Raw genomic sequence first — 27796 nt, 5'->3', positions numbered from 1 at the left:
GTTAAAAAAAATCTTTAAAACAAATCTCTGGAAATGGTCGGGTACAAGGCCTAGAGTATCCTGAGAAAAACTCTGAAAGATCTTCAGAAAGTCTGAAGAACTATTGTACTATTGTTCAAGACCCCTTTAAAACAGTACAGGAAAGTCTGGCTCCTTGAAAGCACAATGTAAAGAAACATTGTGCTTTCACAATGTTTCTTTACATTGTAAGTACTTTAATTTCAAAGTTTTTTACTTAACTTTTCAAACTTGAATCTATCTCTCGGTTTCAGGAAACTATTTAAAGTTCTGCTCACGTACTAACCTTGTAGTTCTCATGCTCTGACTTACAGCTGACTCATGTGAGTGGGAGGTATGGTGAGCAGTTAGTCGCTTTTAGCCGACGGCTTGCTGATTATATTGTGACACTATAGGTCAGCATCACATCAATTTATTATTTTTTTTATAATTGCTTATTATTATTATTATTATTATTATTATTATTATTATTATTATTATTATTATTATTATTATTAAATGAGCTTAAGATGTCCTCCTTCGGAGGATAGAAGTAGCATGTTCAACACCTTAATCTGTCACAGTGCTCTGGGTCTCTCTTTTTTAATTTTTGTCTGAGGATTGTAATTAATTATTAAAAAGTCTAAATTATGTCCCTGCATGCAGGTGGCTGTGACAGATTTCTGACTTTGAAGTATGCAATCAGCGAAATGAACAAACAAGCAGAAATCACAGCTGACCCTCTGCTCTGCTTCAGGCTCATGTTTGCTACAAAGCACCTGCTTCGATGTATTAGTTTCTTGAGTGCCTTTTTTGCCTTTTAATTTGTGTTTTATAAAAGCATTGATCATTCATAATACTGGAAGCAACTTTGCAATTATTCTCCAAACTCTTCTATTAGGGATGGAAAACACACAGCGCTACAGAGGGGGGGAAAAATCACATAGCTGAGTTCCACCAAGAGGTTTTATTCAGTCAATAGAAAAGATTAATTACAGCCACACTATTCATTTGGCTCTGTTATTGGACTGGCAAAAAATGCTTTTAGGCCTCAGTGCAGTGCTTTCAGCCAGAGAGTGATGGTCCATATGCTTCGGGCTCAGATGTATTGGAGGGAAATGGAGGGAAATTTGTACCCTAAATGCCAATATCAGACAGCTGTTTGAAAGCAGACGTTATGATGAAGGAACTGCACTGGAAGCAAATGGAGCCTCCGTAGGCAGTGTTATACCAGCCTAATGAGTGGCTACTCTCCTCTTATCTGAGGTAATATATTGACAGGATACATTATGCGTGTGTGTTAATATGTGTGTGGATGGAACGAGATGAAAGATCCAAACAGCTACTTTGATTCAACCCACTACATTTCATACATGAAAAAAGACTATCCCAGCAACACTTCTTCTCAATATCAATAGTACTCCTGGAGTTTCTTTTTTTCTTCTTCTTTGCTTTCAGCTTGCGTCAGTACATGAATTTCCCCTTAAAAGCTGGAGCTCTATAGGGTGATAGGGTGAAGGTAGATGGATCTTGCCCTTTCTGTTCTGGCGGTCAGGTATGGGCAGATAATTGCCAGTTCTGTGCAGCAGAGACAGATGATTACAGGCTTTATTGTCTCTCCCAGGCACAATCAACCCTGATTCAGCAATCTCACCTCTACTTGATTTATGAGTCTCTGTCTCTCCTTCTTTCCTATTTCACTTCATTCTATACCTCTTCCTTATATGTTTTTAGCTTGCTCTTATGTCCCTTCGTCTTGGAGCTTACCGTTGTTGTCTAGTAGACGCAACCTTTCCTTAAGCACAGCAAAGTAGTCAAGAAATGATGAATGGGAAGAACAAACTGTAAGCAGTCATAAGAAATGGTGCATGTTTGACAAAAGAAAACAAATTGGGATTTTCAGGTTCAGTTAGCTCAGTGTGGATGTCAGAGCTGCCGTGTTCGTAGCACTTTTGAAGTAACTGGCCCTTTAAAAACAAAAGCAGGCATACTTGATGACATTTTGCTGGCTGGAATGAAAATTTTACCTGTCGCTAATGCCTGACATTAGCTTTGACCAGTTGATCAGTCATGAAAAAGCAGCCTTTTGTTCTTTTGAAGTTATAGCCAGTCAACTACTATACATAAAATAAGCAGGTATAATTAGCTAAAATGCTATACTAGGGCTGTGCAATATGACCAAAATCTCATATCCCGATATAAGACATCTATTGTCCGGATAACGATATAAAATCACAAAAATTTTACATTTTCTGAAAATTCTGTGAATCTCGGGCAGCTCGACTTGTGTAAAGTGTTTCCAGCTGAGCGTCATGTAGCTGGAGTCGAGTGTTTTAACCGATGCATGAAACTATACATTTTTAGACATAAGCTGTAAACGGCCTCTGTTTTCTATGTAAGTATTTATTACACGGCGTGCTGCGGGGAAAAGCCTGTTCTAACGTTTGAGTCTAAGGTTTATTTTTTAGCACCTGGCAGCTCTTTTTTGCTTCTCATCCGTAAACACTGCATACTCTTTCACGTGATTCAGTTTATTTTGAAAAGTGTAAACAGGATCTTGAGCTTTATTGTGAAAGGTTTATGTGGAAAATAAACAAGCGGATACGCGATGGTTTTACCGTCGTTGTTGCTAACGACAATGCATAAAAACAGTCGCTTGTCCGTCTGTAGTGTGGTTATATTCAATATAAGAGAATAAGAAATTAATATAGCCACTACAGTGACCATCAAAACGATGAAAAAATATTGCAGTAAACAGTTTATTTTATGACACCACGAAACAAACGATAGCGTAAAATGAAAGATAGACGTTTTTATATCGTCATCCGATATTTATCGTTATATCGAACAGCCCTATGCTATACTGTGTAAAATTATTGAAACATACCTCATTTATATCATATTATGGAAATGTGCAAACAGCCAGCACGTTTTCACTCCCAAAGTGTAACATTTTACACTACTTGACAAATCGTCGGTATATTACGCTTTCGGCCACCCAGCGCGTCCCTATATTACGAGTTGGGAAAAATGAGGAAACATGAGAACCATTTGGAATGAATCTACACATGTACGTTTATTTTATTTAAATCGCTTTGGAAGAAACTATCTAACACGATTAAGGTGGTGGTTGACGTTAGGTATAAGGCTAGGGTTACGGCTGGAATACACGGCTGGAACGTGTGCTACTAGGAGCGTCACTCTATTCGATTTCATCCTTCCCAGATCTAGTAAAATAATTGCTACTTAATAGCCCCTGAACTCCGTTAGCATTCATTTGTATTCACTCCAGGTGTGTCAATACAATTCTGTGAAAATCATCAATGGGATTTTTTAAACGTAACCCCCAAGCCCACAAATAAGGGTCTGTTTAGGGTGGTGTTAGCTGTAACTCTTCTGCCTTTTACAGTGTCTTAGGCTAGTTATCCAGCCATGCTAACAACTGCAGCTTAATCAGGGCAGATAATCCTGTCCTAAAGCTCTGTCTGAAAAGACATGAACACACAAACAGTTAAGATGCACTGTATACCTATAAATCCAAAGCTTGACAGGCCCGTTGTGACCAGTTACTGTTGCAAAGCTGGAACTGATCAGTCTGTATGGGAGAGGAGCTCAGACATCAGGAGGACAGTTGCCTGTTCATTCTTCTTTCATCTCTGCTGTGTCATCCTGCTCTAACACTGTTTAATTCACTGAGCTACCTTTTTGCATTACTTTATTTTGTCAGTCTGGAGAGACAACAGGATAACAAGATAAATAAATAATAATAAAACATTTATGAAAGATGACGTAAATATGACCGAGTCTTCTGAAAGTGTGAAGGCACTTTTTATGTTTGACGTGTGAAGAAAAATTCACACAAGATATTCACTTCCGGCTAGATTTTGTCACAAGAGCTGGAGCCGCCACCTCTTGAAATCTATCATGATGAGACAGAAGATTTTAGCATTTCGTGCAATATCTATCACCACACCAAGGCATTGATGACATGATGAAAAAAATCCCGCTGTCTCTTTCCATCATCTTCTCTACCAATCAATATTCTAAATGTGATACATTTAGATGGAAAATGATCCAACACAGCTGAAGCAGGGAGCGCAGAGCTATTTACTGTTATCATTTAACTGCTGACAGTTGAAACTATAGTGCTCAATGTCACAGCCCCACTACAGTACAAAGAAGTCAAATGTTCTCCGAGCAGAAATCTTCCAGGTGGAAGCTGTATCCCAGCTTTTAGTCTTAAAAATATCCCCAGAGCATGTTTTTGATTTACTCTGCCAATATTTTCAATGACCCCAACTACAGCTGAGTCACTTCAGCAAACTAATCTGGACCAATAAGGTGCGTGCAGAGTATTGATTAGAGCTTGCCGCAGCCACAGTGGGACTGGATTGTTATGAAACATGCAAATGTCTACGAGCTTATTCTGATTGATTATATGGAGACTTTACAGTATTTGAAGCTGAACTGCACACAAGCTGTCCCCAAGACAAATATATTTACTTCCTAAACAAAAGTTACTTGCTCTTTCATTATCACCCAGACAGCTGTCTCCCAGACAACAGTCTGAACCTAAACCTAAAACAAACAAGTCATTCTGTGATTTCCATAATAGAAGCAATAATTTGTTTCTGTGTGTTTGGAAAGCAAATAACTTGATTTTTTTTAAAATTGTCCTCTGTGGAAAAATGTAACATAATTATGCAAAGATGTAGTTATTTGTTTTATAGTTCACTGTGGTTAGCAGTTTTTGGTTTTCAGCTTGAAACACCAACTCAAAATGACCAAGTAACCAGCAAACTAAAATCCGAGGTACAAAACTGAAAAGGAGAAATCCTACATTTGTGATAATTAATGTTACATTTAAAAACAACAACAACAACAACAACAAATCTCATAAATCTGTGTTCACTATCAGCTAATTTTCAGGCTATGATTCCAAGCAAAAAGCCACTCACCCGTAGACTATAAAAGATGAAAACTTAAAATAAAGCTAATGTGGGAAATGGCTGCATTCTGTCTAATGGCCAGCAGGGGGGTGACTCCTATGGCTGCAATAAACTAAAGACCAAAATAACCCAACAGCTCACATGATTTATGATCTCAATAAACATTATCCAGAAGAGTTTATGGCCTCCATCGGTCATTTCATGTCTTATTTAATTATGTTAATTTTGTAAATTATGCCCCCATTTAGAGGATAACAGAAGATAAAGCAGGGCATCCTTTACACTGTACTACAGTGTGGTTACCTTGCATTTGACAACTGGCTACTGTATAAACATGCAGTGTCCTGATTTTCTCAGTAAGAGTCATCTGTAGCTCATAATGTCAAAAAACTAATCTCAGGATTCAAGAAGCAGGCTGCAAACAGGTGGGCTAGGCCATGCTGACCATGTCCATTTTGTGTTTACAGGTTGGTTTTGTTTTAAAGAATGATAGTTCTTAGGAGCATGGTGGGTCTGTTATCTCCGTCAGAAGATGGTGACTACATGTGACAAAAAAGACCGACTGGAACAAGAGTGACACTGACAGAGGACACGCTCACAGTGCTGACATGCTACTTGTGTGACGTGCAGAACGTCAGTACAGCACACGTCACATTTTAGCTTTTTAGCTAAGTCACAGGTTCGGTTGTTATTTTTATGCATAAAAGGTTTGGTGCAGTTTAATTTTGCTGAACTGTGTGTAAAAAATATTTGCAAGCACACTAAAATGAGATTAAAAAAATTATCTGTCAGATTCTATTAATCTGCAGGCATCGATCGAAGACCACTTGGCTTTGTATTAAACTTCTATGTCTCCCCACAGACACAGTGAAACAGGCAGAGAAGATAACTCCTGGCCTGGCACAACTGGCTGAGGAATGTGCCAACAAGGCCAGGAGGCTTTTGAATGGGAGGATGACCGCACATAGTTAGCTTAATCTCTACTTCCTGCCAAGCTACAGAACACAGACAGACAGAAAGACAGATATGTGGATGGGGTGAGCAATCATGCACAGCCGGTTGTACTGTAACCAAAGCGAACCTTGCTCCCTATTCTTCAGCGATCCCTCTAATTGGCTATCCAGAGACAGTTGCCTTTGTTCTCTGAAAGAGTCAAACGATAAATGCCTCCCGCTGCTCTCCTGCAATGTCTTCGATGGCAAACCAAATCAAGCCTGGCCTTTAATTTGATTGAAGTGGTTTGGCATTGTTCTCACTGGTGTAAACAGCATAACAAATTAAGAGATGTGACACGTTAGCAGAAGAGCAAAAGTGTAGTCCAAACTACAGTGATTCAACACAAAAAAACCATGAAATATTATTGCTTATTATTCTGAATATTAAGCAGCAATGATCTGGAAAAAGATTTTTAAAAAAGACAAAGACAAAGAAAACATTCCTTAAGATTAAAAATACTTTTTGCAGCCATCATCTATAGCCCGAATGCAGTGGCTCACTCAGTTTGGCAGCTCCACACATATAAACACATGTTATATGTAGGATTTTTTAGCAATAGTTTGTACTATAGTTCAAAGGTTATCATAAAAACAACCCAAAGGAACAAAACCTCTCTGAAAGACCTGTGATTGGCTAACATCTTCCACCACAAGTCAACCTGAAAAGGAATCCAAGAGATGCCGACGTCTACTTTTCTTTTAGACCACTTAAATTAAACCACGCTGAAAGGTTATTAGGAAATTTTTACCCAGTAACAAAGACTTAGAGCCTCTCTTAGCTTCAAGAAGCTGCTGTTTTACGTGAAGCTTTTCAGCTTTTCATATGTGCGGAGAAGCCTAAGCGATATTTTTCATGCAGGATTACACACCATTAGTCGTTTCTCTCCCTTTTCAATTTGTTAAGCAAATTTCACACAAATAACGTCTAGTCAAGTGCAATATTGTCACCCACAACTGTTGATTTATACTCGCCGCTCGCAATGTGAGATAATAAGTGTGAATGCCAGTTCTCTACTGAAACCATGTCTATGTCATGGACCACACTTTACTTCCACAGCTTTGTGGTCTCATCTCAGCCATTATAATAGGACATCAGTTGCACCCAGCTGAGACTTTATGCAGACACACACACATGCACATACACCTCTTGTGCTTTAGTGGCCCTCTCCTTCACGGCGGCTTCATAAAAACTAAATTATGCATGCATCAGAAGAATAAATCAGCTTGGACACACTGACAAGAAAGGGCACATCAGAGAAGCCATAAAATGCACAAGAAAAATAATATTAAAGAAATATGGAGGAAGCTATACAACGCTGGCATTCTTTCTCACGTTTTTATTTTGCGCACATGAAGTGACATCTCAATATACAGATAATCCAACCTGCACCAGGAACCTGCGTGATTCAGTAACCTTTCGATATACTACAAGTCAAGCACCTGTAAAAAATAAAAAGCATCATATGAGAGCCATCGTCTGTCACAATAAGCACACAATAAACCCTGTGCTCTCTCTGTGTCCTCTTAACTGAACCTGGAATAAAGCCATTTTACCACCTACCCATTGCTAGCTTCAGCAGCCATGAAATTACTGCTGGGAGCTTCTTTTTTCATTATAACAAAATGTCCTGGCCTTTGCTTCAAGCAGTCATAGAAGAGGTAGATTGCCTTGATGGTCGGTCTATGTCACACAGCCAATTTGTTTGTTCGAAATGACAAATAAAATGTCATCCTCAAGAGTAAACACAAAAAGTAGAATAATATTTGGACTTATTTTGTAAAAGGCTCTGTCTTCACTCTTTCGGTTTCTGCAGATTAGAAAAAAGCTGCTGGGAGACTTTTGTGATCAGTCTATTGTCATCATTATTGATCATCCCCTCTGAGACGTGCACACACAGCTCTACATGTGTGCACGGATGTCCCGCCCCCCTCTTCGTGTTATAGTACGTGCTAATAATATGTCACAGTATGTGTGAGGGATAGACAAGAAAGACTGACGGAAGGGGGAGGGAGATGGAGACGCTCTGAAAAATCTGTGGGAGGATTTTCAGAGTGGTGAAGCAGCTCTTCTCCCTCCTGCATATATGCACTTCTAACGATACAGACAGCATGCTGCTTCTGTTTGATTTGACATGCGCTGTCTTTCTGATTAGGACAACACTTGGCAGTAAAACTGTTGTGGTTATAGGCCTACTGTAAATACCACATCAAAGCCTTGGCTACACACTTTTGGGCTACTTTGCTTCACGGTGAATGCTACGTCTCTAATGCGTTCTTCTCCTGTGGGCAGGAAGAAGCTGAGGAGCTCTAACACAGCGCGACCTGATTTCACATCACATCACATGTTTCTTTTCTTTTTTTTTTAAAAAAAAAAAACAAGTTGATCTGTTTCAAAGCCTAGTTTTTTCTGTTAATTGGCAGTTTTTCTTCTTTTTTTTCAGCTGTTTGCTTTAGAAGTCAATAATACACAACCCTTTTAAACCGCAGCCTATTGTATACAAGTTGTGTGGCTATACCAGATAAGACTAATAGTAGGCCAGGTAAAGCCTTCCACCTAAGCCCAAGATTTTGATCTCCACTGCACAAACACTAGAGCAGGGGTCAGCAACCTTTAAGACCCAAAGAGCCATTTCGACCTGGTTTCCATGCAAAAGAAAACACTGGGAGCCACAAATACTTTTTGACATCTAAAATGAAGATAACACTGTATATATTGTTTTTTAGGTGTGTTGCTTATGAAATCCATGAAGTGCTACAGAGAAAATTACATTTTATTTATGTATTTAACACATTTTGAACTCTTAAAGAAATATAACAAAAGGAAAGACACACAGCTGAACTAAAATGATCCATGTAGCAAACAAAAACTGTTGTGCTGCCACCCTTATATTGCCTTTGTGCTTTTGGAGCCTTGACCTGACTTTTAAAAAATAACTGGGAAAAAAGCACTATGCTGCTAAAAAATGAAAAATAGATATTTGCAAAATTCTGCCTAAATATGTATTTTACCTGGTTAATGTGTGTGGCGGGACGTCGTCTGCAACGCCGCTGCAGAGGAGGCGGACGCACCTGAGCGGCACCCGCAATCACGCCTCGCCGCCTTAACGTCTGTGCCATCTATGCTGTTGTTGGTATGTGTCGGGCTGTGAGCTGAAAAGCTACAGCCAGCTGTGTGCGCACAGCAACCGTGTGTGAAAAGTGGTCAATAAAGAGATGCTGAAAAGCATGTTCATGCAAACATCGTCAGGTCTGCTGTGGTATGTTTACAATGGGACTTCTGCGCCTGAACCTCTGCGCACAGCGTCTGCAAATTGGGGCTGTACGAAGTCACTTTTATCTTTACGCAGGACTGTAAGCTGTCGTCTGTGAGGCGTGAGCGGTGTTTGTTTTTAACAAAGTTCACAGAGGAGAATAGCTGCTGACATAATGTGGATCCGAAGATCCATAATTGGCCTACCTGGGGTTGAAAGTCTTGATAAATGCACGGCGTTTGGCGGCTTCCGCGAGTGTGACACTTATTTTGAGCAATGAAAAAATAATAAAATATAATTTTATTTTTATATGTCAATATCACAATAATCTTCCAATTTAGAACTACAAGTTAAAAAAAACTAAGTTAAAAAAAAGAACTAACATAAATAAAGTACACTTCAGCTAAATACTTATAATTTATTTTCCCAAACCACGCAGAGCCGCACTATAAGGACTAAAAAGCCGCAGGTTGCCGACCCCTGCACTAGAGGGATCCTCAGAGCCCCGTGAGCATACTTAGCCCAGAGGCAAAGACTCGCTAGACCTTAAATCTTTTAACTATTTATTCTGGTTTCCTCAAAAGACAATAGAGGGGGGAGGGGGGGGGGACCACACATGGTAATGTCTACATAATAAAATATAAATGCAGGAACAGTTAATGAAGAGTGAGATTTTGACAGCTTGAGAATTTTAAACAGATTGTTGCTCTGTTGTTTCACAGCTTTTCAACTTCAACCAAGGCGTCTCATTAATGGCACTCGATGTAGCTGTGCACCCATAAAGAAGTGATACCAAATATAAAAACTGTCCAAAGAAAGTTGTCCTGAAATATATAAGGCTAGTCATGAAAAACAATTGTGTGGCTGTTATGACTTAATTGTAGTTAAATGTATACAGCTAGCTCCATAACACGTTGGACAAAGGCACTATTTGTTCATTCAGTTCTTCCTCTGTACACCACCACTTTGGATTTTAAGAGAAAGATTTTGCATGAATTGTTTAGGAATTGCAGCCATTTTAAGACATATACATAGCATAAATATAAGGATTGTTTCTTTTATTCCTAGATAAAAATCCATTTGAGGCAGCACCTGCCTGAAGCAACATGCATCATATGACTAACTGGCTGTCAATTGTCCATTTACTTACGAGCCTTTGAAAACGTGGGACCATGTATGAAAATGTGTGTAATTCTCAGAAGTGTCACTGTTCACCAGTGTTGGGGAGTAATGGAATACATGTACCACCGTTACGTATTTAAAATACAAAATATGAGCAACTGTATTCCGTTACAGTTACTGTTTAAAAGGGTGGTATTTAGAATACAGTTACTTTGTTGAAAAGAAGGGATTACACAGAAGTCTTTTCCTGTTTCATATGTTAGGCTATGCCCTCTCTATTTTTGGTAATTCCACGCCAGTGGAAACCCAAACAAAACACGCATTAAGAGACTCAAATGCCTGTCTCAATCTCGCGTCTCATAATGACGTGGAAAAGTACGAGTTGTCACCGAGCAGAAACGGGAGCTGGAAGCATGTAAATATAATAATAACCACTGCAGCCAAAAAGAGTGCCTGACGAGCCCAGTTTTAAGTAAGCTATTAAGACTCGACTGTACACTGTGTTCGTGTTTTCCTCCGAAACAATAAGTTCAGTTGGAGCAGCCTCTCTCTGTGTCTCACTAGAAAAGCGAACCTAGACAACAAAGTAAAGCTAGTTTTCGGCTACGAGCCCGACACGGAACCGGACGTATTAGCCAGAGGTCCCTTTACTACGGTTCGGAGCCGCGGACCTATTTTATACACGCGCGGAATAGTTTTCTATACAAGATCGCTGCAAAAAGTGCAGCCTTACCTAATGTCCGCCCTACTGTTACTCATTTCATATTAAGATTTAAAAATCTAGTTGCTATTGGTATTGCGAGTAGCCTACAGTAATAGTAATCAATCACACAGCAATAGAACATTCATAAATTGTAAAAAGCACGATAATAAATTAAGTAATTAAGTAATCCAAAGTATTCAGAATATATTACTCTCATTGACAAAATACATTTTGGGGCATGTATTCTGTAATCTGTAGTGGAATACATTTTAAAAGTAACCTTCCCAACACTGCTGTTCACATATTTATGGATTATGAGTAAAATGTGGAACTGCTTGCCCCCCAAACACTTTCCTCTAGTGTTAACCAGAAATGCAGAACATTTGACACACCTATTTTGTCATTTCTGCCGCAATATTGTGCAACTAAATAAAAAAATGTTTTAAACCTACAAGACGCTTAATCTAGAAATCTGGAAAAAAGAAAAAATTCACCTGCATGACTTTACCAGCAGAGGTAAATGGTTTAAGCATATTTTTAAAAACGACCTCTGAAAATTCAGTTTTCCCTTGAACTACACACTTATGTAATTATCTAAAACGCATAAAGATGACATCCCAACTGTCTCAAAAGATGTTCAGCGCAACTCAAGTATCAAGCCTACAATTAAGAATCAAAGGCATTATCTTCACCGTTTCCATTCAGTTGTTTAAGATGCCCTTTTAGACCATGAACAGTGCTCAGCGGGGCGTTTCAGCTCCCAGAGACTCTCATTTACCAGAGGATTGACAAGCTACAGGGAAAAGCAGCCACATTTACTGCCTGCTCAGTGGACAACACCTCTTTTTCACATGTGCTCTTTAGATTTATCCTTCAGAAATTGGTTCAGATTGAACTGGTTTTACCCTCCATCTCTCCTTCTTTGCCATTAAGTGGTAGCTTTAGTTGTTTGTGGCCGCTGTTATTTATTGTGTACCACAGTGTGCTTAACGTCGACTCATCTGCTTACATTTCATTATTTGATAAGATCAGTAGAGTTTGACGCAGTATGGATTATTATAATACCAGTGATAATACAGTGTAATGATATGAGGTAATATGAGTGAGTGCTATACTGCAGTTGTGCCTCTGAAGCTCACAGTCAGTCGTGGCTAATGCGGAGGTGTATGGCTTGAGGAATTTGCAATATTTCTCTGAATTGCCTAGTTAGACTGGATCGGCTGTGAGATATGAGAGACGGCTGTGAGTAATAGAGGGGGAGAGAGAGAGATGGAGGCCTGTGACACTCTGCATCGAACCCTAATGAGAGGCAGGGAACCAAAGGAGCTGGGCAATGAGATTAGATGCAACTCAATTCAATTACTGCTGAGCCGCCACGGGTGACGCTTCAAAACTCATCCTGTTAAGATCCGGTTCACAGACGAAGAAGAGGACTGCAGCTCTCACTCAGCCACTGTACGCTACACTGCCACAACATCTCATTCGCAACAGTTCTGATTTATAAGCACACAGGCCGTCTTTAGGCTCCTTCTGGATTTGATAGCAGAGAAATGCAGAAATAATTGAGTTTTCACCCATCGCAGCGGTTCCTGCACTGCATGCTCCACAAACTATACAGTTGTTTCAAGTGTGTGTTTCAGATTAAAGAGCAACTTAACTCCACTTTTTTATATGCGGGGGGGTCTAAAGTCAGACCAGGACGCAAGCCTTCTGCCCTCGAGTTACCCCTCTCCTCTGTCTCTCCAGTACTCATTATACTTCCTTCATCTTAACTCTGATTCCTGTTCACTGTTCGCTGAAATAACTCTTTTGAAGATACACATTGTGACTGACCACACAGAAAGCTGTTATGAGTCACCATAGGTCGCAAAGGCTCCAAAGAGAAAACACACACACACACACACACACACACACACACACACACACACACACACACACACACATGTATATATATATATATATATGTATATGTATGTATATATATATATGTGTATATATATATATATATGTTATAATCAGGCCTATACAAATATGAAACATCTCTGAATGACCTCACCTGTATATGGCGCTCAGGGATGTTTCAACACTGACGAATTCAGCCGTGTGTTTTCTCTTTTGCTGCAGTATTCATTTGTCAGAGTTAACATTTATTTTGGCCCGTATCCTGGCAACATATAGTAGAAACACTCGTGCACTTTATCAGTGGAAAAAAAACCCACTGCAGCATTACTGGTGGCTAACGTCACCGCCTCGTTCTTTAGGGCGAGGACGCAGAATTGTTGTTCATCAGCCCCAAAGCACAGAGGTTCATTTCCCACATACATACAGAACAAAATATCAGATAACTATATATAAAGAATGAGTTTGCATAAGGGTAGTGATAAAATTTTAAAGACATTTTGATGAAATAAAGTGTTTTATAATCTATCATTTGAGCGCTGATGAAATGGTGGGTTGTGCAGTTCTATAGTATTTAAAAGTTATATAAAATGTTTATGTGCACCAATGTTTTTGTGAAAAGGGCTGTATCTTGAATGTGTAGTTAGAGTCACCACGCTTATAGATGTTGTCCACATTTTATTACGCTGTACGCCGTGTTTGAGTCGCAAGCGGTGCGTGAAAAGTCTCCCTGTCTCGATGGCATGATTAGCCCCGAGGAGCATTTGCAGCAGAAGCCGCTGCATGCCGCTGGATTTGTACTGCAGGGATTTATAGGTGGTGATAAGGAAGCCTTGTTGTTGTCGTCCATAATTTATGTAGTTGACTGTATTACATTTTCAGATGCAACACAGATGTGGGGTTCCTGTTGGTGGAAAAAAAAAAAGGAAGGTGTATAGAATTTATGGATTTTCTCCATGTTGGAAATAAATATTAGTAACAAAAGCATTTATGAAGGTCTCCAGTGCTCTTTAGGAAGATTAATTTACTGATTGGCTGAATCTGGAGATGGACTCTGGTCCAAGAAAGGTAAGTGGCTGATGTAATCTTGGAAGAGCTGCATGAAGTACCAAAGACATTTATTATATTTACTTGCTGGTGGAGATGAAGAAGGAACTATCAGTCTTCTCAGGGCTGTCAGATTAAGTTGCGCTCAAAGGATACTGTTCGGTTTTTTGATAGTCCCAATCAGAATGCATGCAAACTTTTATGCTGACTTTTGAGAAAACAGCAGCAAAAAGCAGGCCTAATCCTTTTTTGGACAGACTATTTACCACCACTAGATTCCATCTCTTAATTTCCATACAAATGTAAAACTAGGCAGGCATGGAATCTTCTGTGAATCTTAAATGAATCCAATTGTTCCCACACAGTCCAGGGTTTGCCAGAGGCAGAGGGGGAGACAAAATGCTGCACAAATCAGCAATTTCAAAATAAAAGAACTATTTGATTGTAATCTGATTGACAGTATATCCCTCCTCCACATAAAAGCATAATTCATGTTTTTCACTTCCCACTTCATCTCGAAAGTGAAAATAGGATTTTTTTTGTTTGTTTCATTTTCTGGACAGCACACTGTAGATCCTTGCATATGTAAAGCCCAAATTTCCAAATCATTCCCGCTGTGAGAATTTAGTTTTTCTAACATTTAAAATTATTCTGAGACATACTATTGTGCCTTTCAAGGAGCACGGGAATCACAGATTACACTACCCTAAACAAATACATACACGCAGCCCTGAAACAATGAGCACCCTATCATTTTAACCCACATGCATGGCATGTCGTACACCCAATGTGATTAGCGTGTGGTAAATGATACACTGGCATTTTTACCTTTACCAGCCTTCTCAACAGTTCCCAAACCAACAGAGACCATTTTGACCCAGTTAATCTGCGTGACATCTCTTAATGTGAGAAGCTTTTTATTGCCGGGAAGACTGCCATGCTATCCAGCTGGCTTGTGGTTGGTGAGGTTGTGAGCATATGCCTCAGGAAAATGAATAATGCATCCATGTTATTCAAACCTTCACTCTGTAACTTGTGCTTTAGGTAAAGGAGATCTGAGGAAGTTTAGCACATGAGTGCTCTGCTCCACTCATGTAAAAATGATGATAGTTTACATCTATATCCATATTGTTTTTAACTCACTACAGTGTAAAGTTTTTGACCTTTAATTCTGGTAAGACCTGTTAGCTAGACTCACTCTTTACATACAGTAGTATGTAAACTGTGTTTTGCTACAGGTTACATTCATAAGCTATGAGCTGAATCCTTAGAGCCCTTTCACCTGATAACCAGGTTGCCACATAACCTTGAGATCTGGCAGCTTAATGTCTCTAGGCAGTATGCCACCGCTCCTATGGACAGATGACACAGTGTGTGTCGGTCTCCACTACTTGCTGTACTGCTTGCCAAAAGGTCGTCTGGTGGAGATGTGGCTGTGTGCTAAAGCAATGTTGGCACACCAGGAGCACAGACACACATGGTACAGTAGTCTCAAAGTACGTGGGAATCCAAAAAATAACAACAACAAAAAAAAAAGAGAGCTACTTGACCAAATGAAAAAGAAAAGACATGCAGAAGACAAATGCAGTGAATCACAAAGAGGCTTCCTTGTTAGAGCTGCTGTTGTTGCAGGCTTTGTTGGCTGTCTGCAGCCGGTTCACAGAGATAAAGTTGTACAGAAAAATAGCTCAAAATAAATAACAAAGGTAAAGTAAAAAAATAAATAAATAAAAGTAAAATGTTTACTTTTCCCACTTATTTCATATTATGTCAGACAATTTCCATAACAGCCTCCACAGACAGGTTTTAATGGTTACAAAGTCTGCTCGGTTTTTTTAAAGGAGAAAACCGCTCTGGCAGTCGGTCACCAGATTGAAGTTAAACATTGTTATTGACTTCTTAATAATGTTGTCTGTAATTTCTTCCAGACTTCATATTAAAATGCCATATCAAAATTGAATCTGTTTGTTTGCCTTTCATTTCCATATTGATGTAAAATTATGTTTAGCAGGCAAAAGTATCAGGTGTCTGAATGAAGTGGCCCATGCACTAAACCTGCCAAAGTTTGGCTAAAAGAAGCTAACTATAAAAAATATATTGTTGGCATGCTCTTGGTTTGAATTTAGCAAGCTTTGAATGTTTTTAGTTGGATGTTGAGTGTGTCTGTCATTTCCTTATTTAACAATATCGTAGCATGGGTTTAGTGTTAATGTTTGTTGCTAATTTAGTAAATGTGAAGGTTAGCAGGTTAGAATGCTTCTCGACTTGCCACAACTGCTGTAAGCATATTGTACCAAACATAAGGTACTGTAGGTATTCAATTCGAATCAATCCAATAAGGTTTAAATGTTTACAGTGTCAAATGCAAAACTTAAGCCAAAAAGTAAACACTAAACCTAATTATAAAGAGAAGCTAAATGGACTGTTAGCTAGCTGTGAGACAGTCAGCTAAATCTGGGATTGTTATTGATGATGCAAAAAGCCTCGGTAATTCTGACCATAAATTATATCAATGAACTTATTCTTTGTAATGGTGGGAATGCTTATGCCCATACAGTTATGTTGTTTGTCTTTGTGTGCAGAAGCTAATTTGAAAGTTAGCAGGTTAGCATACTTCTTGACCTGCTATAACTCCTGTAAGCATGCTGTACCAGACATAAGGTACTGTAGGCATTGAGTTCAAATCAATTCAATAATGTTTTAATGTTTATAGCACCAAAAACAAAACTTAAGCCAACAAAATAAACACTAACTAATTATAAAAAGAAGCAACATGGGCTGTTAGCTAGCTGTGATAGTCAGTTAAATCTGGGATTGTTATTGATGATACAAGAAGCCTCGGTAATTCTGACCATAAATTATATTAATGAACTTATTCTTTGTAATGTGAGAATGCTGATGTGCATACAGTTATGTTGTTTGTCTTTGTGTACAAAAGCTAAAGTTTGGGATATGTCCAAAGGATTAACCATATTGAGAATAAGGGTCCAAGCACTGTAAAGAACCTTGCTGGCTTTAGGACCGACAGGAATTCATTTAGTGGTCTGGGTTCATATTCCTCTTCTGTTCTTAGCATAGGCACATGATTCCCTTGGATTATTTAACATTTCCCATCCATCTTTTTTTTCCAGCCTTGTCTCTGCTTTGGAGCCTGGCTCCGCTGCCTTGAAGAGTTACTTTTTGCCCCCAACATCGCTGTGATGATGTTGCACAGAAACAAAATCTATATTTGTCTACATGTTTGCCAGGGCATGCTGTTGCTGAAAGATTATTTTTTCTCCTTGTTTCCCTTTCTGTATCAGCTACGCACATGACAGATCATGTGAATATTATAAAAAAATTTGAAAAATAAGCTTATTGCACATGTTATGACTGCATTCTGCTTGGCCTAATGATGTTTGATTTTCACAATCTTCATCACGTTCATGCCCATTTGTTATACACTGGAGACGATTTAAGCCATTTTTATTTCAGCTTGTCCTACATGCAATCTATCCCTCCAGAAATATGGTTACATTATTCATTGTGTGGTATGTGATTTGACCATAGTGTTTCTGAGCACTCTGTTAAATGAAAATATTTCATGTGTGAATTAATCATTAGAAGGGCTCATTTTCCATTCTTCTAGTATTATAATGATCACTTGCTACCACTGGCTTGGATAAATCTTTCATTGTCTTTATCTTAAAATGAGTTGGCAGGATCCTCCAAGGAGACACAGGCTGCAATGTGTTTCACCGCACTGTCAAAGTTAACATGTGGCTGAGCTAAATGCCATAATTTAATTGATGCCAAGTGCAATAACATCACCCACTGATCTTTTAATAATATGGAGATACGATTCCTGTCCTTTCACTTCATTATGATACTGCCTTGTCAATATGCAAATGTGAATTAAACACACATACACACAGGCACACAAAGTCTAGACTCAAGAAAATATTTTAGTGGGCTTGCAGACTTTGTAATGCTATTTTAGATTGTAATGAGATGGCCTTTAACCTCTGGATTCAAGCAAAAACCTCTCCAGAATAAATTAGAAGCCACTCGGCTCTGCATAACTCTTGATGTGTGCTGGTCGATTTTTTTGTTTAATCCTCTGAGTTACGTGCTCTCACTCTCTCTCTCCCTGTAGGTTTCTCCATACTGCAGGCCATCATGGAGGCAGCAGTCGCTAACAACTGGCAGGTGACCGCTCGCTCTGTTAGCAGCACAACGGACGCAGCCGAGTTCAAGCGCATCATTGAGGAGATGGACAGGAGGCAGGAGAAGCGCTATGTGATTGACTGCGAGGTGGATAGGATCAACACTATATTAGAGCAGGTGAGCCTCTGAGCCTCAGTGTATAGGCATGCTCATTATATCACCGCCTACACTTACACTCTACCTCAAGTCCTTTTTTTTTCGCTTGCAGTAGTAGCAGACTAAAACAGCAGATATTAAAAGGACTTATTTTATTATATACCAAAGTTTATTTAGCAGTCTTCTTGAACACTAGTTGCATCTAAATACATGCTTTGAGTTATCTTTGGCTGAGAGGCAAGATCATTATGTGTAATAAAAATTGTGCACTTGTCAGGCTAGGTTAACAGAACATCTAGCATTATGGGAAATGTAGTCTCTGTAGTTTGTTTATAATACTTACAGTCGGGATATCTTTGTGTCTTTGTGCTGCCAATGTTTCAGTGTCGAATGACTGATGTGTAGCGTAAAAAGCGTTAACCTCCAGAACTCTGCAGGTCCTCTTAGCTCTTTTTTTATCAGGTTTAAATTAATGTGTTCCTTTTTTACACATTTATTTTTCAGTTGCAGAGAAAAAGCTCCACTTTATCAGTGAAGTGATAAAATCAAGAAACATTTAATCCGTCTATAATTTATTATCTAAGACTTTCAGGTTTTTGCTAATACTGGTGTTTTTTAAGTATGCGTTTGACTCACCATAGCTAATTTTGGAACCAAACCTTCTTTCTTTTTTCTTTCTTTTTTCCTATACTCACTCAGTTTGGGATCACCTAAGGCCTATGAGACATAGCAGCAACCCTGCCTATTTGAAGAGCCCTATTTGGCATTGTTTGGTTGCAACGTCTGATGCTGTCTCGTTTGAAAATCTTTGTGTATTGAAGCTGCCCGAGAGCCCAAGGTAGCGAGAGGTCTGAGTGTGAGCAGCCATTTGAAGAGACCACTGATGATGCAGCCCTTTTAATCCTCTCCTAACAACCCAAAACCCCTCCGTTCCTCTATCACGTCCATTGCCTGAGGAGAAAATGAAAGGTCCACCAGTCCTTGTAGTAGGGGAAACACAATTACCATGAATAGATGAGTGGCTATTATGCCATGCATCTCCTCTGCTCGCTTGCTCCTCTCCAGCCTGCACCCCTGCCTGCTGCCGCCTGCTTATAAGGCAATCAGTTCCTGAATTGGATTCTGCTCGTTAACATTCATTTAGATATTGGCTTCTCTTTGCCTCACAATATCCCCTCAATGACTGTTAGTTTCACTTGTTTTTTATGAATCTAATTTGATCCCAGAGTCATAGTTTAAAACAGAATAGCTTTTAGTAATAATTTGCTGTGTCTAATTTAATTCTTGAACTGCAAATTTCCTCCCTTTACAATTCTGGGACTATATCGAAATACGTTTCCGTTCAAAGTGCTGGAATATGCTTCAGCTTTTAAGAAAAGCTTAGAACACTCATTGCACATCACATGTGAGGCATATTAATGGTTGCGTTTTTAATTGCTTTCTCCCTGTAAACAATAATAAGGATGCGGGGCAGTAATCTGTTTGATGTTATTCTGTTCCTGTCTTTGTTCCCGTTAATGATTTTTTCTTTCTTTTTTATGTTGAGCTCTTTCCTCCTCAACACGCGACGATAATCATCATCATTCATTTTTCTGCCTTGGCTTTTTTTTTCTACAAAGAGGGGAAAAATGTAGCTTTTGCAGAAGCTAACCTTCAAAGCAGCAGCGTGCTCAGTTTTGCCCCTTGTTTCAGTGACAATCTCAGCGTGGGATTGTTTTTTTGTTAGAGCTAATTGAAATAATCCAGCTAGCTCTGCCAATATAGATGAGTCATGAGGCATTCAGGGAAGCTGCTGGACTTCACTCTGCAGCTGCCTCCTATCGGGCCATTATACATTGAAACAGGAATGGACCGTCTCCCACGGGGGCAATCATGCCAAAAATGGCACCCACTGTCTGCTATGTGGTAAAACCCGCTGCTTCTACCTGCTGTAGTAGTTCTATTAACCAATGATTGTCGACAGATAGAGTTTAATCTGTGGCAGACTGGTGGCTGAGTTCGAACAGAACCGGTGTGCAGGCACTGGTGTCTGCGTGTCATAATGTTGCTCCAATCCATCAAGGTCAGTGCCTGTTGAGAGAGGATCATGACGCCGAGCAGATCCAGCTAGCTGATTGCTGGGGGAAATGGGAATCAGCTCGGTGGCTTAGTTTTATGATTTCAGTCTGAGTAATCCCACTGCTGAATGGATTTTTTTTTTCTTCCTTTAAGCAGACAATGATGTTCGTGGAGTGTCGTTATCGCAATGGGAAAGTGACGAGCTTGCACAATTGTTGCACAGAAAGAGAAACCTCTGTGCTGCTCTTCATTAACACCGCTTTTGATACAGTGCCTGTGAACGCTCTGCTGGTTCGATCTAGTATAGTTATTCAACTTCCAAATGTCAGTATGGTACAGATATTTTATGCATCCCTAAACTTTAAAAAAAATACCTTGAAAAAAGTGTTAACTTTGTACTTTTAAATAAAATTAGATATAATAGATATTCGGGTGTTTTTATAGTTATTGTTACTTCTTTTCTGTATTTTAGAATTTTTCATTTAATATAAATGAACAGCGAAATAAACTATCAAGTAATTAGACTGCTGCTCAAATGCTAATGCATCACAATTACAATTGCACAGTCATAACAAAGTTTTTAAAAATCGGTCATTATGCATACTTGATACTTCAGGTACAGTATATTGTGCCATTCACAACTAGATACCGTAGTAAAATATACTACAGTTCAGGGCTAGCTTGCATAACTCATCGGTGTGGTAAGAACATATTGTCTGAAGAAAAGCAGCCGTGGGAAGCAGTTATAATGTGAAAGTCAAAGATCTCTGTGTGCACAGTTCCATTCAGGTATCAGCTTTGCAAATTGTATTACCACTAGCTGTACAGAAGCACAGTAAACACGCAGGTTAGCTGTTTACCTTTAAAAGAAAATAATTTGTAATTTAGAGGAGACTGTAGACCACTACTCTTTGTACGATGAATAACCATCTAGTAAAACGTTCTTATGTTATTCTTCTGAATAGCTAACTATATAAAAAGCCAAGGCAAGCGTGGGTTCTGTATATAGCATTTTTCAACAGCGAGGTCATCCTGAGTGCTTTTTACAAGATTTAAGAAGCCTTGCAATAAAACTGAACATATGCTGAGAAGGTAGAAGGCTTTCTCTTCTCTCTTGATCAAATTACTATGATTAAATTGTTATTTAAGTGGTCATGGTTCCCTTCTAGAATCATAATCAATTAATTGGCTTGCTTTAGTTCACCTACCATGTTCTTAAATGGAGGTTTCTACAGACAAACACAAAACAGAATGTGCCTCTTCTGTGGTTGGCGCCCACCCACCCACCTGAACCTTTCTTTTATTCCCTTCGTTTTTCATTTGACATGATGTAAAAGCTTCATAAGAGAAGTATTTGCATACTGCTGCATCAGGCCAAGTTTTGTTTACTCGTACGAGAGCTGACTGAGCGTCCCTACAAATTTGTTTTGAGATGCTGCGGAGAATGCTACGCCCGGGCCATTATCATTTTATGCTGTAACAACCACTCAGGATTTATCGTCTATAGGACTTCTCCATCAATACTGCACTGCAGATAAATTAACCCTATGGCAAATCTTTCCTTATGACTAGAATATCAGACCCTCTGCCAGCTCTGCTCTCCTAAACATATCCAATCAATGTGTTTCATTGAACCATCTAGGTTTATGATAGCATACATGAACCAAAATATTTATACCGTTAAAGGAGCCCTGTAAACAAACAGCGATCATCTCTGTATTGCTACCACTGGTGGCTTTTAAAAGTGAGTGTATGTATTGCAGCCTCTGAGTGTATGCTTGTTTACTTGACTGTATGTGTTGTCATGCCTAATCTGATTCATCAGTGAGATTGCTCGTACATGTATCAGTTTCTGTGCTCCTTGCTGGCTGCCTCTTCTCCTGGGATTTCTGCACTGGAGTCTGTTTAGAGGCAACAACTTGCTCATCACTAGTGTAAAGAGAGACAGGCGGGCAAGCAGACAGGAAAGAAAAAAACAAAATAATAAAATTAAAAAAAAACACAACACACACACACACACACAGACAATGGCATCTTGGACAGGCCCAGGGCAAGCAAGCTGTTCAAAGACAGGCTGGCAGTGAACACCCTGCCAGCCACAAAGCTGCATTTTCATACAGGAAAAAAAAACAATAAAAAGCAAAAAGGATTCACTGAAAGAGCAAGAAAAAAAGTAGGTGCATTTGGGGATTTGTTAGAACAACATTTTGCTGCCTGTAGAGGAATTAAGGGTGGCCACATTGCCTCCCCATGGAGAACTGGAGATTGTCCATCCGTTTCTCCCCTCTCCAATAGAGAGTTCTGAGAAAACCAGCAGTTCGATGTATTATAGAATCTCAAGTCTTTGCATGATATCGAATTTAAGAAAAGGGTAGGACGTTTTACCATGGGAGATAAGAAGTAGTGGGAGAGGGAGAGAATGGATGACAGATCGCCAGCAGCATATAAAAGAAGGCTGTCAGCAATAAACAGAAGAGTCTCAATCAATGTTGCAGATGACTCAGTGAAAACCCAGGGATGACATATTGTGACATGCTGGCAAACATGGATGTGAGTGAAGGTATTAAAGAATGGGAGGAAAAACCAAATCTGAATAAATGCACTCTGGCAATCTCCGAGTTACAAGTAAAACACCACGTTAATCCCTCTCTTGCAGTCATCGCCCTTTGATTACACATCGTTGAGAAAACTGCTAAGAAAGCAAGCTAATCTCTCCACTGATATAAAAGACACTTCTGATCTCAACATCAGCTCGTTGCCCCCATGTTGCTTGATGTAAAGCTAGGTGCTGCTTTCAAATCCCTTACACCAACCTTAGGTGTTGAGGGCCATTTATTAACTGTGATTATAGAATTAAATGGGATTAAAGTGTTATCATTAAAAAGAATGTGACCTGCTGACTCAACCAATGAATGAGAGGCTGAGACCCGGGCGCTGTGACTGTGAGATTTGAACATGTTGCTATAACTGTGTGAGAATACAGTGTATAATATTGCAATATATAAACCAGAGGAGCCCCTTTCACCTTATCAGTCATGTGAAATTGCCTCGTTCATTTTCAATAAAAACTGAGTAAGCCATCTTTCTCCTTTAAAGTTTTGGCACACAAGCATGCGGCTGTCTCTGCTACGTTTCCAATGATTTCTTCCTCCCAAGGTATCAACTCTAAGTAGTTCTTGTATCTCAGCACAATGATAGGCATAATCATTTGAATATGAGTCAGGTGTTTCTAAAACGTTCCGCATTTGGGGGAAGGCCAACACTTCAGGGGCATATATCACGGCCGCCAAGAAAAGCGTCTCAGCCACAGCCGCTATTTGCTGTTAATTAGAGAGTGCTCCACTAAAAGCACTTCTATAAGCGCCTTGAAGTAAAAAATGGGAGTTCGAAAAAGGCGAAAGTCCTTTTACATCAAAGCATATAAAACTAAAATTCAGCCTTCTGCCCCATCCTAATTGAAGTGGGACACTTAGGAATCTCTACAGTCGCAAGATTATACAATGAAGTCCAGAAATGTACAACGGACAGTGCCACACTTTTCACAATGTTGGCCATGTACACCACCACAATAGATTTGAAATTAAGCAATTAAGATGCTATTGAAGCTCAGACTTTCAGCTTTAATTGATTGGGCTCAATAGGAATTACAGGGATTTTCATACACAGTTCTAAACTATAGTCAAACTATGCCAAGAAAGTTTGTTAAAATTTGCATTGGAAACAGTTGTATGTTCAATTAGCCAAAGACGGTTTGCTACTTTGTATTGTTGTGATATTTAAAAAACACTAATGATTGATATTTCTGTGCACTAGAATTTCAAACCAGTACCCAGGAAAATAATGTTTGCTGCCTAGCTCCCATGTTAACATTTTGTGAATTAGCCAAAGTTGCTAGCTGCTCCTATATTGATAACTTATAAAATGCAGGTTAATGCATAAGAGGACACTTGGCCCAGTCATGAAGAACTTTAATAATACTGTTTGCTTAACGAAAATTTTAACATATGTAAACGATGCCTTCTCTGTGCGGTTAATGAATGGTGAAACAAAAAATGTCATATAGGCTTTTACAAGTCAACAAGGGCAAATAATTAACTTAAAAACCTCTGGAATTAAATAATGGTACAAAAGTAAGGCCTCATCTGTATAAGAAAAATTACCAGTACCGGGACGGTACGAGGGAAATTTCTTTTGCAGTTCGTCTGAAAAGCTGCATTTGCGCTTTGGCATCTTTCAAACATCACCAGGCGCTCCTGTGCGCTGTCTGTCCCGTCTGTGAGCGCTGAACAACAACTCACAAAGTAGCAGCTCGGGGATGACGTCACACATATGGGTTCTCTATAGCCCTATAGGAAAACCCGGACTTGGTCACCCTATGATAACAGTTAAGTAATTTAATTTTAATTTGAAGAACTTTACTGACTACTTTTATACTTTTATAACTTATAAAATGTTAATGTGGTTTATTGCTAATAGTTAAACATCTAACGTTTGGCTGGCCAGGTTAACATACAGGAAGTGCAGAATTATTAGGCAAATGAGTATTTTGTCCACATCATCCGCTTCATGCATGTTGTCTTACTCCAAGCTGTATAGGCTCAAAAGCCTACTACCAATTAAGCATATTAGGTGATGTGCATCTCTGTAATGAGAAGGGGTGTGGTCTAATGACATCAACACCCTATATCAGGTGTGCATAATTATTAGGCAACGTCCTTTCCTTTGGCAAAATGGGTCAAAAGAAGGACTTGACAGGCTCAGAAAAGTCAAAAATAGTGAGATATCTTGCAGAGGGATGCAGCAGTCTCAAAATTGCAAAGCTTCTGAAGCGTGATCATCGAACAATCAAGCGTTTCATTCAAAATAGTCAACAGGGTCGCAAGAAGCGTGTGAAAAAACCAAGGCGCAAAATAACTGCCCATGAACTGAGAAAAGTCAAGCGTGCAGCTGCCAAGATGCCACTTGCCACCAGTTTGGCCATATTTCAGAGCTGCAACATCACTGGAGTGCCCAAGAGCATAAGGTGTGCAATACTCAGAGACATGGCCAAGGTAAGAAAGGCTGAAAGACGACCACCACTGAACAAGACACACAAGCTGAAACGTCAAGACTGGGCCAAGAAATATCTCAAGACTGATTTTTCTAAGGTTTTATGGACTGATGAAATGAGAGTGAGTCTTGATGGGCCAGATGGATGGGCCCGTGGCTGGATTGGTAAAGGGCAGAGAGCTCCAGTCCGACTCAGACGCCAGCAAGGTGGAGGTGGAGTACTGGTTTGGGCTGGTATCATCAAAGATGAGCTTGTGGGGCCTTTTCGGGTTGAGGATGGAGTCAAGCTCAACTCCCAGTCCTACTGCCAGTTTCTGGAAGACACCTTCTGCAAGCAGTGGTACAGGAAGAAGTCTGCATCCTTCAAGAAAAACACGATTTTCATGCAGGACAATGCTCCATCACATGCGTCCACATACTCCACAGCGCGGCTGGCAAGAAAGGGTATAAAAGAAGAAAAACTAATGACATGGCCACCTTGTTCATCTGATCTGAACCCCATTGAGAACCTGTGGTCCATCATCAAATGTGAGATTTACAAGGAGGGAAAACAGTACACCTCTCTGAACAGTGTCTGGGAGGCTGTGGTTGCTGCTGCACGCAATGTTGATGGTGAACAGATCAAAACACTGACAGAATCCATGGATGGCAGGCTTTTGAGTGTCCTTGCAAAGAAAGGTGGCTATATTGGTCGCTGATTTGTTTTTGTTTTGTTTTTGAATGTCAGAAATGTATATTTGTGAATGTGGAGATGTTATATTGGTTTCACTGGTAAAAATAAATAATTGAAATGGGTATATATTTGTTTTTTGTTAAGTTGTCTAATAATTATGCACAGTAATAGTCACCTGCACACACAGATATCCCCCTAAAATAGCTAAAACTAAAAACAAACTAAAAACTACTTCCAAAAACATTCAGCTTTGATATTAATGAGTTTTTTGGGTTCATTGAGAACATGGTTGTAGTTCAATAATAAAATTATTCCTCAAAAATACAACTTGCCTAATAATTCTGCACTCCCTGTATATGATAAGTTAAAAAAATTGAATGTTATTTAGAAGAGCTTTACTGACCTTATGAAACTCTTCATGAAGCCCAGGGTGTCCCTCTTGATTCACCAAGCTGCTGTGCTACTGTTCTTGCAATTAGCTGCCATCAATACTTTTGCTAATGGGTATTTAATGTAATAATAGATTTCAGTACCAATTAGTGTCCAAGAATCCATTCTTTTGAGAACTCTGCTCAGTACCAGTGTTAGGGTCGTTAATCAACAAATATAATTATTACACCCACAGTTTTCTTAAAAGTAACACTGATTACATTACTTTCTTATTACTCCATAAAATGTCGTAAAGGGCGCTGTCTCATAATTACCAGTTAACAGTATAATCTTTAGTCCTACACACCAACACAAATCCCTGACCTAATGAGACCGCACATGGGGTCCTTCTTTTAGTATTTATGTTTGAACAGAGCCAACAAATGAAAACCAGTCGAAAAGAGACTTCAAAGCGATCGCCACAGTAATTCTACTTTAGAAACATGAACAGGTAAAAATGGAGGCTACAAACCTGACTGCTCATCACTGCCTGTGTTACCTGTTGAAGATCAGACTTTGACTGCTGGGCTGGAGTCGGCAAAAACTCAACTTTAACATCACTCTGGGTTCTTGGCTAGCTTTGCGTTAGCATGCTGTCCGTGCAGATGCTTGCAAAGAGCCAAACTAAGGTTAGCAGTATGAAGCTTGAAAAAAACAAACAAATATTGTTTCTTTTTTTTTTAATTTTTGCTTTAAGAAATGTCTTGAGCGTCCATTCTGGTGACAACAGACTAACAAAAAACCAAGAAACAAAGATCTGACATTAGCGTAGAGTAAAACACCTTTAGGCATATCACATCAGCATCTTGAGCACCATGAGCTGCAGCCTTTCAGTCTATGAATTTTAAATGTTAGCTAATGTCAACTCAGCAGCCAAAGGGGAGACTGAAAACACACATCTTAGCTTTCACTGTATGAGACTTACTAGGACTGACATTTAGTATTATAAGTCATAGCACAGCGATGGAGCCATTATCACTCAAAGTGAGTTGCAGTGAAAGTATTAATATTCATAGACTGTTGTTTCTTTAAACATACCTGTTTCTGACCTTGGCTTTAGAGTAAAAATATAGATTACTTCAAAATATATGTAAGCACAAATCACACATGACACAACTCACAAATAACACCAATGATTTCATATCATTGGTGTTAAATGTCCTTTTGATGGAGCATTGACCCTTGCAAGAAAGCTGTGCCGACTGAACCTCTTCCTGGACATTCCTTACTAAAACACTGATCTGTAACAATTACAGCAAATAGATTAGTAGACTGATGGAAAATTATCTTCCGTTCTAATAGTGATTGATTGTTAAATCAAA

The 27796-nt window shown here is 39.3% G+C and overlaps 1 protein-coding gene across 7 annotated transcripts in view; it reads left to right on the top strand.

The window, feature by feature from the left end:
* Positions 1-27796, top strand: part of LOC146582105 (glutamate receptor 3) — a 93901-nt gene that overhangs the window by 27440 nt on the left and 38665 nt on the right. For all 7 annotated transcript variants that reach the window (XR_014894378.1, XR_014894377.1, XR_014894381.1 and 4 more), the window contains exon 4: positions 18099-18286. Coding sequence is in view for 3 of the 7 variants with exons in the window: in XM_085291274.1 (XP_085147400.1) it covers positions 18099-18286 (188 nt within the window). In the remaining 4 variants the exon portion in view is untranslated. The remainder of the gene's footprint in view (positions 1-18098; positions 18287-27796) is intronic.

Source organism: Mchenga conophoros, linkage group LG2 (genome assembly GCF_057382185.1).
Source record: "Mchenga conophoros isolate Kocher_MC1m ecotype Shallow Benthic linkage group LG2, M_conophoros_male_GT1.1, whole genome shotgun sequence".
NCBI classification, from domain to species: Eukaryota; Metazoa; Chordata; class Actinopteri; order Cichliformes; family Cichlidae; genus Mchenga; species Mchenga conophoros.
Note: the sequence above shows the minus strand (reverse complement) of the source record. Positions and strands in the feature narration are given on the sequence as shown.